Source organism: Buceros rhinoceros, unplaced genomic scaffold, assembly GCF_000710305.1.
Source record: "Buceros rhinoceros silvestris isolate BGI_N320 unplaced genomic scaffold, ASM71030v1 scaffold517, whole genome shotgun sequence".
Taxonomy (NCBI): domain Eukaryota; kingdom Metazoa; phylum Chordata; class Aves; order Bucerotiformes; family Bucerotidae; genus Buceros; species Buceros rhinoceros.
In genome coordinates this window covers 13,144-29,659 of record NW_010423691.1, presented here as the reverse complement: position 1 = coordinate 29,659, position 16,516 = coordinate 13,144, and the positions used below count along the sequence as shown (strand labels likewise).

Here is a 16,516-nt window from a genome sequence, read left to right as displayed (position 1 = left end):
TTCCTGCTTGCTAACCGATTTTTAGGCATAAAATCAATCAGATTGCAGGAAATAATAATAAAAAGGCAGCTGTACAATGTTTCTGCCATACTAGTTAGAAGAACAGTCTCAGAAAAACACCTGGTGATAATAACAGGAAATTGGCATTGCCAGGGCAAAATAGGGCAATGAATCTCACAGCCCACCAGGAGTGGAAAGGCTAAGACCAGAAACAGCAATTCCCATAGCATGAGCTGACACAGAACCAAAACTAAGCCACCATCTTAGTTTGAATGTTTTGCAGGTAAATGAGGCAATCTACTTAACTGAACTCCTACTTTTTTAGAGCCAGGTAAAACTTATATTAAAAAAAGCATGTGGTAATGTGGCAATTTGCAAATTGCAACAGCAGATCTTTTTTTACCCCTACATTTCCAATCCAGTTTTTAAACATTTAAAAATATCTTGTGCCACACTAACATATCTCATTCTTTGAACGCAACCTGACAAAGTCAGGCTCTGCTCTCAAGATGCACTTGTTGCTGTTCCACATGTTAATGATAAACCCACTTTCAACCCATACCATTAAGTTGAAGAAATCCTTAATATCTTTATGTCATTAGCAAGTGAAATATCACCCCAACACCAGGAAAAATATGCAATAATGCTGATGGTCTTTAATACTTGATGTGCACTTTGAGCTTACTGTTTATTAAAAAGATCTGTAATCCTGCTTTTCCTTCTCTTTTTAATATAAATCGTAACAGCAGCTAAATGCCATATAAATAACTGCTAGCAGATACAAAAATGGATAGGACGATACCATCATCATCTTTACCTCTTTAATTTTGTTCCTCTTCTCTCTGATATCCGGGTCTGCTGGTTCTCCACTGTTTATGCCTGTAAGATTTGGTAAAGGAACAGGGGGCAGTGGCTTGCTGTCTTTCTTTTTCAACTCTTGCACTACTTTGTTCTTTTCTGTCTGAATCTCAGCTTGAATCTCATCACGCGATTTCTTCAATTTCTCCTTAGCCTCTTCCAGAGCCTTTTCATGATCTGCTCGGATCTTATTTCTCAGACGTTCCTCTTCTTCTCTAGAGACACAAATGCTAGTCAGCATCTCATTACTAAAAACACATTGTTTATAAATAAACTGCAGCTTCAAAACAGAAGCCACCTCCCAGGTTGGTTTACTCTAAGTAATTCTAATGCTTCAGACAAGCTTACTGAATTATGTTAGTGTACAATCCTACGCTATTTTTGCCGTAAACCCCAAAGCAAGAACAGTGCACAGATCAGCAACACTATTGTAGAAAAATGTATCATAGGGGTTTTCTAACTTATCTCTCCGCACCTTTGCTTGTTCAAGACTTTAAAGAGCAAAAGCCCTACATCCTGTACTTCCACTACAGGAAGTGTGGAGGCACAGCTAGCAATCATTCAGTTTAAAAAAAAATCCAGAGGGCTCTTCCTTGCTTTCTGCACAATAAATACATCGTACACAACTTGCCAGGATCTGAAGTAACTACTGTAAGAAAAAAATCACAACCACTCCTTTTATCAACAATGAGGTAAGAGCTGCAAACCCCATCAAAACATGTTTTGTCTTGAATTCAGAACTCATTGCTCCAACCAATGCAGTCCATAAATCTCACAAGTTAAACACAAAGTTAGTAATAAAGCCATTTAGGAAGTTAAGAGCTTTTACTAAAGCATGATTTTGAAACTCACTGTCAACAAAGCCAACATCATCTCGGTTCTAAGCACAATCTTCCATCATGATCTTTAATGGTCAGTAAAAGTTTAAAGATTCACACACAAAATGAAGAGTTCTGTTTTAAAGCTGGGGTTATACAAGAGGTTATTCGAACAGACAAAAATCTCCCATTCCAGTCCTAAAATATTTCAAAGCATCAGAAAGATACACATCAGACTCTCGATATATCACAACCTTTTCAAGCTTCTTTAAAATATAGAGTTGCTCAATGACTATTGTAAGCCAAAATAGTTGCAGGGTTTTAAAACAAGCACTAGTTCAAGAAAAAAAGAAAGAAAACAAACAAACAAAAAACCTCAAAACAAATCACCCTCCCTCCCTGTTTCTTCCTCCAGACAAAAATACTTTTTCCTCAAAGAGCATTAAGGAGAAGACAGTGGATGATGGGAAGAAAGCAAGCAGCACGCCATACAGAAAATACCAAGCTTGGCCTAACTGCTTTTAGGAGGAACTAAGACATTTGACCCATATCTCATGACTTTTCCAGTATACTGAAAGGGAACAACCACCATTTGACAGGAGAGATTAGAAGACTTCAGTTGAAAAAGTTCAGTGGGAACTATAGTGATCATGTAGTTCAACTGCAATTAAAAGCCAATCCAAAGCTTATATAACAAAATAAACAAAGGATTGACAATAAAACCAGGAATGTACCTACATAAGAAATTGAAATATTTTTGCTACAAAGATTATTAAAAATATTTGACAAAGTCTATGAAAACACAGTAACATGTCCAGAGATTCAAACAAATTTTAAAGTAACTTACTGGGGTGCTGTGCTAGAATATTTGGGGATATGGACAGCCCTTAGTGAGCTTTGCAAGTAAAGTAGAACTGGTTTCATTAATCTCACAGATCAAGACTGTGTCATGTCCATTACAGAGCACTGCTTCACCATTACAGAAAAGGTCAAATAATGAAGCTAATAATTAATAAGTTGCATAGAGTTACGATGCAATAATATCAGAGCAATCCCACCACACTGGCCCATTTTGTGCAAGGTTTGACTGTTACAGTCCTCTGCCTAAGGAGAGCTGACTTAAAGTCAAAGTGCAATAAATCAAGCTTTTAGTTCCAGAAACTCACAGTTCAAATGCCCAGTGCACTAGCCCTCTCTCTCAAACATCCAGTATGTTTTTAAGTTAAAATTTATACACCTCTTGGGTCCAGTCTTTAGCTTGGGCTCCAAAGCTTAAACAGAGACTTCCTTGTAGGCACACATTTTATTCTCAATTTGACAAATTCTGGCATCACTTGATGTCATCCAGAAAATAACTTCCCACGCACTGCATGCAGGGGGAAACCCACGGTATTACAAACACTCTCAGCAAAATCCATTGTTACACAAAGAATGGCTTTATTAGCCTTTACATTTTCCTTTAGTGCTATTAGGTTTGCACTTAAAATTACAGTAGCATTATTACCTTGCAGTGTTTCAGTACCAGAAGGAACACCACACTGTTTTAACAGATGCATTGACTGAAAGACATTCAAACCAAAGTTCTTCAGCCACTTTTCTCAATATGACATCACGTCTGTATTTCTCCCAAACTACAGAAAAGAAAGACTGAGCTCCTCACTTTTACTGTTCAACAGTGTTAATGAGTTTGGATTTAATAGTCACAGCTCTTCTCTCCCTCAACTGTAATGAAACAATTTTCAAAGTGGCAAAAGACTAATGAGAGAAGATATAAGTAGTTCTGTTTAGGATAACTTACCCCTACCATGTTCTCTTTACAGGGGAAAAAGAACTTTCCTGTATTCCTGTAAAAGTTACTCATGTTCTATTCTAGCAGTCACATGCTAAATTCACTAACAAAAGGGGCTGAAAATGTCTATTAACTGAAAGATTTGAAACCATAGATCCAGTCTGGAAAGCTTTTCCAGGGCTAGCAGAGGGTTCTGCATAAAATACAGCTAGAGAGAATGAGGTCACCAGAACAAGATATCATTCCCCACAGTCATGTTCTCACCAAGAGACAGCAAACTGTACATGAGCCAAAGAGATGGCTTGCAGAGAATGAGAAATAGGAAGTGTTACTGAACATTTTGGAAACAAGTATTTCAGTATGGGGATAATGTATTTTGGAAGCACATTTCTCATTTTCAAAGCTCTGTTTCTGGAAGCAAAAGACAGCCTTTACCTTCTGACTAGATCTACTAACCTTTTGTAAATAGATATTGAAATTCTTTTTGCAAAGGATCAACCATCACTGAACAACCTGAATTTTTAGAAAAGCAGTGTAAAAATATGTTTCAGACCTTCATTAAAAAGATTATTACATAATCTTTATTAAAAAGATGTTCAAGGTATATCCATATTAACCTAATTTGAAGAGGATGCTTTATGAGTATACTTTATTCATAAATGTTTTTGGTAAAACCTGTAATTAAAAAGCATGTTGATCCCCCTTTATGGAAGAAAAAAAAAAAAATCAATGATGTCTGAGTATTTATAGTGAGTCTGATTCACTCGAATGAGTCACTGGTCATGTGCTTAGTGCACCTTCACGATTTTGCACCATCAAGACCAAGTGCCATGAAGATTTTCACCTTTACCTTTCCTTTAAATTTTCAGTCCCAGGTGTTGCATACAACAATAATAATAAAAGCTCCATCACTCCACCAACTTCATCTATTTCTAGATTCAAACTGCGTGAAACAGACATAAATTGGAAAACAAGTTTTGAACTCACGACTGTTTACATTGCAGGAACCACTACATAAACGCACAAAAGCTGTTGATTTCTACAGCACTATAATCCAATTAGAGTCATTAAGGAGGTTTGAAAGAGTTTACTTTCAGTCACTCAGCAGAATACTTAAGTGTCTGAAGAAAACACAGAGACTCAATAGAGATGAAAAATTCTAATACTAACTGTATGATCAGCTCCCTGGCCTCCAGGAAGTGACATTTTGAGACAAACATAAGAGAACAGTAAGACAGAGAGAAAGGTTAACAGGTGTTTGAGGAAGTTTACAGGAGATTCTCCTGCAGATGAATATTCTCTATGCAACTACCAGTGATGGACAGCACTGGAGCTACAAGAAATGTTATATTCCACATTCCAGCTCAAGATGTATTTTTACTAAATATATTCAAGTATATGACCCTAATGGAAGAAAAACTACACCCCTGAATACCAATACCACATGTTTCTTCCGAGTTCTTAAGCATCAAGGACTAAATGAAAATATGGAATAAAGTGAAGAGAATAAGAAGATTGGAAATGTGTGAGCAGCTGACAGCCCCCCTCCCAAGTCACACCCAAACACCAACAAGCTCCCCTCATCCAGCTTAAGAAAAAGTCAGCAACAGTTTAATGCATGTATATAATATTACACTCAAATATCCAGAGTTAAAGAAGAGACCTAAAAAAAAAAAAAATCTAAGACTGGAAAGAATCTCAGCATAAACACATACATTAAAACATGCTAAACAGTACCCCCTATCTAGCTACCTACCCCCAACCCCCTGCTTCTAGGAAACATAAGAAACTCTTAAAATACAGAGTATTTTGAGTAAATCTTCAAAAATCTTGCCTAAGAGACAGCTACTGCTTCCTCCTAGTCACCTCAACAGTTCATTCTAAGTCTCAGAGGTTCAAATACCATGAATCTACAGCAATAGCTATTTTTAAAAAAGTAATATTACTAAAAGAACCTGTGATTAGAGTATTTTTGCTAGGAAGAACCATAAATAGATCCAATAATTAGAATCTGAAGCTAGAAACAGGTGCATGTTTCTTAAACAATCACCTTAACTATTGCAGCTGCTGTGCAGGAACACTGCACACTCTCCAAGTGGCCACAAGCTGTCTTAAATGTAATTTGTGGTGGTTTCTGAATGACAAAGCTTGATAACCAAATCACTAACCTAAACTTCACGTGCTTTAATTACACATCCTGTGGTGAGCCTTCTGAAACAGCTACTAAAGCTTCGCTTGCCAAGACTATGACTTTTAACATCTCTCCTATCTGCTGTGACACAATAGGCTCTTCAGAAACCAAATTGCAAAAAAAAAAAAAAAAAAAAAAAAAAAAAAAAAAAAAAAAAAACGCAAAACCCAAAACGCTTTCAAGCTTCTTCCTAAGATCCAAGGTCAAAAAAAAAGTCAAGAAAAGAAAACTGGCCACCACCAACTGTTCTCACTCTAAAAAGCAGAGCACTGGGTCACTGCAGCAAAAGGACAACCAGTTTTTCATCATTTGGATTTTCAGCAGATGGATAGACAAGAACTGTTAAAGCACATAAATATTTTTGTCTGTCACCCAGAAGCAAAACCCTATGGGGAAATTCTGAAACTTTCTGTCAAGTTTAATTCTTCAACCAGAGGCTACTTTCAGAGACACAGTAAACCAAAAAGATAGGCATTAAAGTAAATAAATACATCTTTGAAAGTCAGTGCCTAAAAAATATTTCACACATTAACTACAAAAGTTGCTTTTCCCTCCAGTCTTGCGGCATACATGATTTTATAACATCCACAGATATTGCAACACCATCACGTTCTCCTAGCATACGGAGGATATACACTGATGACACAAGAACACTATATATGTGTGTATATATATATTGCTCCTCATTGCCCAGAAAATTAACCCAAACTGCCAATTCCTTGAGCATTTTCTTTTAGACAAAGGTGACAGTAGAATTTATTCCTAGCAAGTGGTTAAGATTTCCAAATGACATTAGTACTGCTCCTCAAACACAAGGAACACGAGACAGAATCCTTCCTCATTCAATTCCTTATTCCTTTCCACCCAGTGTCATAAGTCTCTCCTCTTGCCATCACGCTTTCCCTTGACCTTTCTCATGGTCCTTTTTCATGTTTCCTGCCTTCCCTTATTATTATTTTTACCAACCCAGGCTCCAGTAGTTTGCTTCCTCGGTCTTCTATAAAGGCACAGCCACCATTCCGGACACTGGTCCTCCTCAGTTTGATCATTCAACTTCTTTGGACCATGCCAGGGAGAGGAGAGAATTAACTCACTGACACAGGCACTCTCCTTTAATCCTCTTTTCATCTCCTCTCAAATTCCATGTAGACTTCCTCCAAACAAAACTTCCTTCCATCCACTTCTGTGCAATAAATCACATCTTTAACCGATGTCTTTTGCAGCTAAATCTTACAAGAACCCAGGCCTTCAGCGACCTTTGCCACTGCTCTCAAAACCTCTCATCTCTATAATGGAAGCTCACAGATCCTGTTTCAGACCTGCTCTCTTGTCTAAACCAAAATGTCAGTCTTTGACGTTTCTTTGAGGATAGCTGGGCGTCACCTTCAAGCCAAATGAACTGTTACTTAACTTCTTAATCTTCCTCCTACATCTTTTGTTCAGCAGTGGAAACTTCTCCATTGCCCAGATTGCCAGTGTCTGGGCATTCTTCCCATTTCCTAGAACTGGACTACACCTAAATTTTTCAGTTTCATTTCCACGTATTTTAAATGCAGTATTTTTTAACCCAGAGTTCAACCCCCTCAGAATTTGATCTTGTTCTGTTCATCCAGCAGTTCTGTTAGGAAGACAATTCACATAACTATTGGCATCCTTACATTGTCTTTCTGGTTTTTTGGGGGGTTGGGATTTTTATTGCTGTTGTTGCAAAAACTGTAATTCATTATACGTATTTTTCTAGGCACAACAGTTTTCCATGCTGATCAAAGGCCACTGCTGCTTGTTTCTCCTGTATCTGCATCTGTCCAGTTGTTTCCCTTTGTTTTGCAATTTAAGCAGGGCCTTTGGAAACAGCTCTGGAATAAGGACAAGCAAAATCCTTGGGGAATATATTTAGAGAGGATTTCAAAAACACAAAATTAAATGGGCATACAGAAGAAGGGAGTGGAAAGCTGAACCACATCCCTTATGCATGAAGATCAAGACCTCTGCAAAACTGAAAGTCAAAAATTTCTTAGTATTGCTAGGCAACTTTTAAGATTTTGGAACGCAGCCAGAATCTTCATAAAATATACAAGGTAATACAGCCAATTAAATACTTCATAAAGTGAATTAACATATCAGACATCATCTCGTTTTCTTTCACAATGAAAATAAAAAGTACATCTCATACCTTCCAGCTAAGGACAAAATAGTACACATTCCACTACCAAATGCAGAACACATAACTTTTGAAAGAAAAAAAAACCAGATATGCAGGCAAGGATCATCCTTCAGGAATTATTTGCTTCCTATGTTATAGATGTTAGCGTGAACTGAACTGGGAAAATCTATCTTGAGATTGTCAAGTGCTGTGACCATTAGCAAAGGCATTTGTTCCTCACCTCTGTCTACTGCAGCCAAGTAATCCCAAGCATCAACTCAAAGAAAAGAAGAGAGTGTCAAGCTCAAGTCAATGGCTATCTTCCGACCTGAAAGTGCTGTCATAGCTGGTACAGTCAGCTCAAGTTTTACCAGTAAAGAAAGGCAGATGCTTTCTACAAACACTCCAACAGTTGCACTTCCATTAGCAGCCAGGCATTTGTCAATGCTAAGAAGGGTCACTACAGACTGTGTAAACATTTTAAGCTTACGTGAAATTTCCTTAGTTTTGTAGTTACAGTATCAGCTGAAACAGATTTTCGGAAGAATTAGATAAAATATTTCAGCAAGAAATATATTTCTGTTTTAAGATTTCAAGAGCAATGAATACAACTTTCATTAGTGAGGAGCAAAGAAAATATAAAAATAGCATGTAACACTTTACACAACTTTTCAACTACATAAGCAAACTCATTCAGTTTTTAATGTCTTCATTCAGGTATGAAAACACTCCACAAGGAAAAGCAATAGATGCATAAAGTTCAACAGCATAGTCTTCAATCACCACAGCTGCAGAACAAGGTCTTAAATATAATTGCCAAAGCACTTACAATGCTAACAAACGGAAAAAAAAAAGTATTTTTTAAGAATCAATCTTAATTCTAAAAATGGAAAAACTGAAAAACTTCTTAGTAAAAGTTAACGAAATTTAGAGTCTCTTCATGTTTTATCAAGAAGCCTGAATTAGAAGAATGTTGTAACCTGCCCTGTGTAAAAGGATTTTAAATAGCTTCCTGTCTCCAGGCACCGAGCTGACTGGAGCATCAGATCTTCCCTTACAATTAGTACCACAATAAGACATATTTAATTTAAGTAATAAAGACAGAAGAACTTTACAAGAAGAGTGAAAGGCACATACATATAGACTATAGGAATAAGAGAAAAACAAATCAGTGTTAAACAAGAGAATTGGGTAGGATAAAAAATTAGAAATAAGCAAGATGGTAAGAAGGAACATCTGGAAACTAAGAGTTTATTTTGATGACAACTTCAAACATCAGCAAAACCTAGTAGGATAATTTTAATTCAAAACTGCAGAAGGCTACTACAATTAACCACAGAATCTTCTACTGTAAAGCACTCTGGGTTGCTGGAAACACTGCTATTGTACAAGTTTAGATAGATATAGCCATGTATTTACACTCACCACAGTCAAGTCAAGACAGTATGGACAAACATCTTGCATACTATATTATTTATTGATACAAAAGACAGTTTGACCATGGCAGAATAATACATAGCTGTTCCTGTGATGCTAAGAAAGCAATGACCGGGTTCTCATGGAAGAGCAATGCATCATCTCTGCTTCCTACTGAAGAAGGCATCTTTACAAATAAGCACATTTACATACAGGACCAAGCAGTCCCACTGATACTGATGGCATAGATCAGATACTGAAGCGTGTGCTCAAGCAGAAATAAAACAAACAAGAACACTCGCACTGCACAACACCAAGTTCTTTAAACATTATTTTACATCCAGTTTACTACTACTGCCAAAAACTAAGTTTCCAACAGGGGGAAAAAAAAAAAACAACAAACCAAAAAATGCATCAAGACAAAGCCAGCAACATAAGCCAGGAAGGAAAATAAGAGTGGTATGTTCCATGATTTGGCACATATTATAACAGTTGCTGCTGAGTCTGAAGCATTATTGTATTTTCCATACCACTTGAAGTTCATCCTTCTCAGAGGTCATCATGCTACAATCTTTACAGAAGTCGATTATTTTTCTTTATTCCATACAAAATTACGTATTTGTAAACACTCATTTTCACAATGATAAAAACAAACCTGCTTTGATAGCAACTTTTCCCCAGGAAAACCACAGTCCTACTTAAGCTGCCCAATACTAAACAGAATCCTAAAATCAGCCAGACTTAGATGGATAATTTCAGATTCAAAAAATAGATTCAAACACCTGAAAACCAAGCAGATTACTGGTTTCCACTATACCTTAATTCTCACCATTTTGGACATATGAAGAGCCATATCAAAGTGGCACGTGCAAGCGCAGAACTAGCATTTCCTACACTCAAAATTTTTTCACTCCAGGGAATGTTAAGTTTTAGTTTTTCAAAAATAATCTTACATAATGTTTTATCTAAAGAAAATGAATCATGGGTCCCTTTTGTACAACACCAGCAGTTTGCAATACATCTGCAGCACTACAGTACTGACTTGCTACTCCTTCACCCTCTGCACTAGCTAAGTTGCCAAGATGGGATGATGGGTTCATAACCTTAAGATTTGCACAGGAATTTTGGGAAGAGGTGGCAACAGAAACAAGAACAAAGTAACGACAAAGCAACTCAAACCATAAATGTGCGTTACACACAGCACTCACGCTCTCCCTTACTTCCTGATCTTCTTTGCCCCAGAATCACAAATCCCTGCTTTTGCACGTGAGACTCCCAGAGAAGGAAAAATAAGTTTCTGGAGGCATGCAGAAAATCTTCAGGAGAGATTGAAAGGACCCAAATAGCCTCAAGAAATTGAACAAGTTTTAGGCAGGAGCCTTACCCAGCTGAGAAATCTCATATCCTTCCACATAACCACTCAGAAAGAAGAAAAGGAATTTCTTAGTACATCTGTTGATTACAACATGCTCTTGTTCAGATAGTTGAGCCCAATAACAAAACATGTGATACTGGTTTGACTAATAAGCTATGAAGAGTTTCCTAACACCTCACCTGAGACACAGAAACAGCAATAGACGAGAGAACATTTAAGCAATAGAGAAATGGAGTTCTACCTGTTTACCTTCACAAGATAGAGCTTGAAAACTTTCCTCCAACAGATACCAAAGGCTTGCTGAAATCGCTTAGGTAAGAATGTCACAGAGGAAGCTGCATTAATTCCTTGCAATGAGATGCGCTAAAGACAAACATATTAAATACTTAATATGCCAGAATAGCCTCACCCGCCACATGTGGTAGAACAGATGACACTTATGCCACATTCCACATAGATATTATAAGCTTGTTCTAAAATTAAAGAACAAGAGGGGACATGCTTGAAGAGAACTTGCCTCCAAAAAACCTCACTAAATGTGAGAGTCCAGGTAAAATAGTTGAAAGAAGGTAACTCCTGGTCTACTCTCATTTTGAAAAAAAAAGACCAACCAAAACATAAACCACAGTTTTATGTTTTAAAAAACTTCAAGCAACACAGTTAACAAGCAAATACCTCTATTAAGCCACTTCTATATAATTAACTTGATTTTATTTTGTTACAAACAGGGCTTGAAAGTTTTATTTAGTTAGTAGGAATCACTAAAAATTATTACCATCCTTTTAACATCCTAGTGATTCAAAACGGTAAGGCTTGAGCTCTACATCCATAAGAGACTCCGCCACTTGAACTAATAGAAGACAACAGCCTCCTGCTATCAGTTACTATGTAGGTCAACAACAGAGAAAGAAAAAAATACCTTGACAAGGTTTCACACGTATCTGCTTGCAGCAGGGGAAAAAAAAAGTTACTCCAGCTACAGTTTCACATTATATTTAAGCTGATCAATATGTAGCTACTGCCAAGTGAAAGGTCCACTCAAACTTGCACCAGCTTTGGCACTTGTCAGTGGCTGGTGAACAGATTGAGGGTCTTAACACAGCAGACTGTCTGGGGGCTTGGTAGTGCTTTCCTGGGCATTTATTTGTTCACAGGTTTGTTTGTTTGGGTTTTTTTGCATGGAGTTAGCTCCCTGCATTAGCTGATGGTGGGGTCCAATGACAGCCAAAGCTACCATGGGTAAGGAAGCAGGAGCAATCTTCCCTCTGCAGGTAAGTTCACCCAGCCTGCCAGAGACAAATGCGTAAATTGTAGCTTTAAGTTTATTGGTATAACAAAAAATGAAACTAACTATAGAACTCTGAGGTTTTCAAGACAAACAGTAAGAAGGCAAGGATCTGCTGGAAACTGAGGACTATTGGATAAAATCATGGCGAGATAAATAAACTGACTGGATAACCCATGCAACACCTAGAGCAGGGATCACCAATGCAGCAAGCACAAGCAATGGCAGGTTAAGCTTGCAGAAGTTCTTTTGACAAATTCAGGGAGGACCCATCTGCAGACCCACTTCCACATGGAGAGGAGCTGACACTGCCTTCGGTGTATGCCTGAGGTGAAGAAGTCCACCTGAGTGTACTAGTAAGAGAATATCCCTGAATGAGTAAGAGTTGCCCACCATCAGCCTGGGTCCCCTCTCCCGATCACCTGCCAGACTGTGCACTGAAACACAGCTTCCCTGGTGTTGCCATAAGGAGTCACTGATGGTCTACAGAACCACTAAAACAGTAGTGATTCTGTAGAAACAAATCAGCTAGCATGTGAAGAACGCTTATACATCCACACATGCACTAAACTGAAGATTAGTTGCATATGATTGCAATATTAGTAATATGGTCAACAATATTAGTTGGAATATTGGTTTATGTAATAGTGTATTATAAGTCCATATCCCCTGTGTTGGTCATCATCTCTGTGCAAATCATTCTTTAATTTTCAGGACCTTAGATGTCCTACAAAAGCAACCTCTCTTTCTCCTTATGGCAGTACTCAGGAGACCAGGCAACATGCCAGTCAGCCAGTAATGAGCTGAGCCAGATGAAAAATCACTGATCATTTCAGGCCAAATCAGGTCTCTTAACTGCCTGGCTGCCCAAACACTGCTGTTGGGGCAAGGATATAGGCAAGATTAAAGAGCTGGGCACGCAGTATAACAAAATGTGAGCTTCAAGCATTATAGACCTGTATGTTTAGGGATGTTAAATTAGAGCCCAAGCTATAAGGAACATGTTTTCTGCACACAAATTCACATCATTAACCGCAGTCATTCCCTCTCCTACCATCGCCTCTTTCCTCTCACTCAGCCATATGCTCTTTGCCTCTACTTTATCCCAACGATACTGTTTTCTTCATCAGAAAAGAGTGACTCCCTACCATCCTAAATTGTCTTTATGCCTTACTAAGCACCTACTTGCTTCAAATGTTTCCTCTCCCCAACGCCGCTCTGATTAGTTTTTGATATCTCACTCAGCCAACATCCACCTCTTCTTATGCATCAGACAATGTTGTTTAGGGAAAACGGGCAGCAAAGCTAAAGGCATTATTTCAGAGTTATCGCACCGCCTTTTATTTTGTTCGGCGTCCAGTTCCCATTTCCAACTTCCAAAGAGAGAAGTTAATTGCTGCTCCTCACCAAGTCCTTCTGCTAGCCCTGGCTCAATTTCCCCCTCCAGGTTCCTGTTCCTAATCGGGTATTTCTTTCCCTTTTCCCACACCCTATATAAAAAAAAAAAAGGTAATTATATTAACTGAAGCAATGCCCTCTTGCTGATGCCTGTGTTCAAAAGGGGTACCACAGTAAGTATGGTAGCTTCCTCCTTTTACACCATGAGTCTCCTCAGCAGCCTGATCTCCAGTAGTAAAGCCCAAGACTTTCACCAACAAAAAAAACAGCTGGAGAAAGTTAGCAAATTCAAGCAATTGCCATGATATTAGTATGGACTTAGTCTAAAAATTCTAATTGTTCAAATATAAAATAAGTTGACAGCAAAAATACACATAAAGAGAAAAAGGCTATTGTGAAGTGAAAGTAGCAAATAGCATATAATGCAGACTCAGAGATGGCAAACTTTCAGGTAAGCAGATGGTACTAGACTTCTCTGCACAGGAAACCCTCCAGCAGATCCTTCAGAACTCTAAGGAAGTGACTACCCTCACACAGATGTTCTGTCGACACAACCACACTTCCATACTGCTATTTTACACACTCAGCCAGAGTTGTTTAGCACATCCCAGAAGCAACACTGCTTTAAATATCCAACTGGAAGCTCAAACACACTGCTCAGATTTCTCTTCCTCCTTCACAATGACTGTTACCATATAGCTGTATGATAAATTGATACCTGTGTATCTATACGTTTAAAACAGGAATAGTAATGAACATGCACGGCACCATAAGCCATGCACTAAAATGTGGTATGGCAAAGAGTTTGAAGAGGAGGGAAGAACCCCTGGGATCTGCCACGAGACTGATACCAGCTCTTCATTACAGAGGAACAATATTACCAGTGTTGTGCAGCTTACTCCAACTACAGGTCTACAGCAGTTTCTCTTGACCTGCTCTGATCATCACCAAGAAACAGTCATGCACAACCCTCCTGGCAAATACAGCATCAGCGCAGCCTTGCTGTGGCATTAGAGCAATAGTTGATTTGTCTGAAAGACACAGATCAGCTCCTTGCACCACAGGATTGGCAGGATCACACCAGCTACCAATTTAAAATGTAGTCCTGCGTCACAAAAACTGGAAGAATTATGGGGCAACAGCAAAAAAACTAATTTTAACTCAGTCTCAGAACATCAATAGCTTTCAGAAGGTATTCATGACATGCTGCGAGAAAAACCAATCAGGACAGGAGCTGCAGGCAATTATTAAGCTGCTGTTATTAAACACACTCCTTATTTATTTCAGGGTAAAAAACCAAACATATATAGCACTTATACTGAGATTCAAAAGGATTTCATGTAAGAGAACACAGACTGCAGTGTGGATATACTTTTAACAGTAATACTGGATTAACTTAAAGTACTTGTAAAAGGTCTTCTCCCATACAGCACCCACTGAGAGTAGTTAGAAGGAAAGAACAGCAAAGCTTTATACCTCTCTACTTGGCAAATCAGCCAAAACAGTTACTAAAGATAGAGCAACAAAATACTTGGAAATCATGACATACAGTCTCATCTGCACTGCTCCACAAAGCAAAACGGTATCTCATTACTCTCAAAGTTCTTTAATCTTGTCAATAAAGCAGAGGATGAAAGATAACTGTGTGACAAATTATTTAGCCTTCCAGGTGCTTTTAATAAGTTTCCATATTAAAATAATCTACCTGGCTAATAAACACATAATTTTGCTCCAAGAGACAGGTAATTGGGTGCTAGGAATTTTTTTCCTCTTAAAAGAGACCAGAAAAGCAACATCGGATCAGTAACTCCCCATCCACAAACATATAACAATGCAAGGCTCACAGGACTCAGTATATTTACTAATACAGAAAGCATTTTTTTTGCAAGTCAGAAGACATTACAGTCCTCAATACAGAATCACAGAAAGGTTCACGTGGGAAGAGACCTCTGGAGGTCATCTGGTCCAACCCCTCTGCTCAAGCAGGACCACCTAGAGCCAGGTGCCCAGGACCATGTCCAGACAGCTTCTGAATATCTTCAAGAATGTAGGTATCATTACCATAAATTACACAATGGAGTTTCCTCATATATGAGTGACTGCAGAGGATGAGTGATAAGCTTCACTCTGAAAAAAAGACACCTTCCCAATTGCAATGTCTTCTCAACTGAGTAAATAATATTGCTGACAGCCAACTGGGTTAATAAAATCCAGCATGGAGTCTATGGAATGAATGACTGACCCATAAACAAAGTAAGGATGTTAGCATCACAATGGTAAACGCAACAGAATGCAAAAAATCATAAAAGAGGAAATTGTGATGTGTAAACTATTCTTACACATTACAATTTAGTCAGCTAAAGAGGACTTGGCATCCTTCAGGAACGGCTAAGGCAATCTTTGTTCATATACATCTGCAATAAAAATATTGGCAGGCTATAGGAAGTGAAACAAAACACAGCAAATGAGCCGTGTTTCAGCAGTGCACACATCTAGGACTCCAGTATAACAGTACATCTATTATATAAATCAAGAACTATCATGGATGTTTTTCATAAACCTATGATAAAATTAACAGATTAATAAATATTCTATTGCTTTGGTTTAACATCTATCAGTGCTATTTCCAGCGCCAATTAAATACTCTAACATTTTACAGACTACGTATACAGGCTTTAGAGGTATGCAACAACAGACGAGTTGGACACAAAGTACTTTTAACATGATCAAGACAAAGTACACAGAAGTTCTGTAGGCCAGAACATGAATCTAAACCAACAGAAGAGCTGGGGATATAAAATGTCTCAGCAATTTGTGCTTTGCATTGTCTGAAAACTCTGAGAATCTATTGATTAAGATAGCTTTATAGACAATACCTAGCACACACCACGTTATCCTCCTCTGTAAATTTCCTCAATACAACTGCATATATATCCAGCTATACATAAAGTCAAATTTCTTCCTTCACCGCCACCACCGAAGTCAACTTTCTAAATTCCCAGCAACAAAACGCAGTTCTTGGACAGTTGTAGTCTTATGTTTGATTTCTCCAAGATTAAATTAAAACCTGTTTCATTAGCTCAAACAACTTCTTTGTATCTCTCGAGACAGAGATCATTTATGTACTGTTATATTACAGATAATATATTTGTAAGGGAAATAAGAAAGAGAAAACTCAAACAGGGTAACATTGTTGTTTTGACTAATGGAAAGTCTAGAACTAGAAAACAACCTACCACTCTT

The 16,516-nt window shown here is 38.0% G+C and overlaps 1 protein-coding gene across 1 annotated transcript in view; it reads right to left on the bottom strand.

Moving 5' to 3' along the window:
- The window catches only part of LOC104497243 (mannosyl-oligosaccharide 1,2-alpha-mannosidase IB-like), a gene marked incomplete at its 3' end in the record, with an annotated part of 31,791 nt that overhangs the window by 2,186 nt on the left and 13,089 nt on the right, over positions 1 to 16,516 (bottom strand). The window contains exon 2 of the mRNA XM_010140476.1: positions 803 to 1,073. Coding sequence (XP_010138778.1) covers positions 803 to 1,073 — 271 coding nt within the window. The remainder of the gene's footprint in view (positions 1 to 802; positions 1,074 to 16,516) is intronic.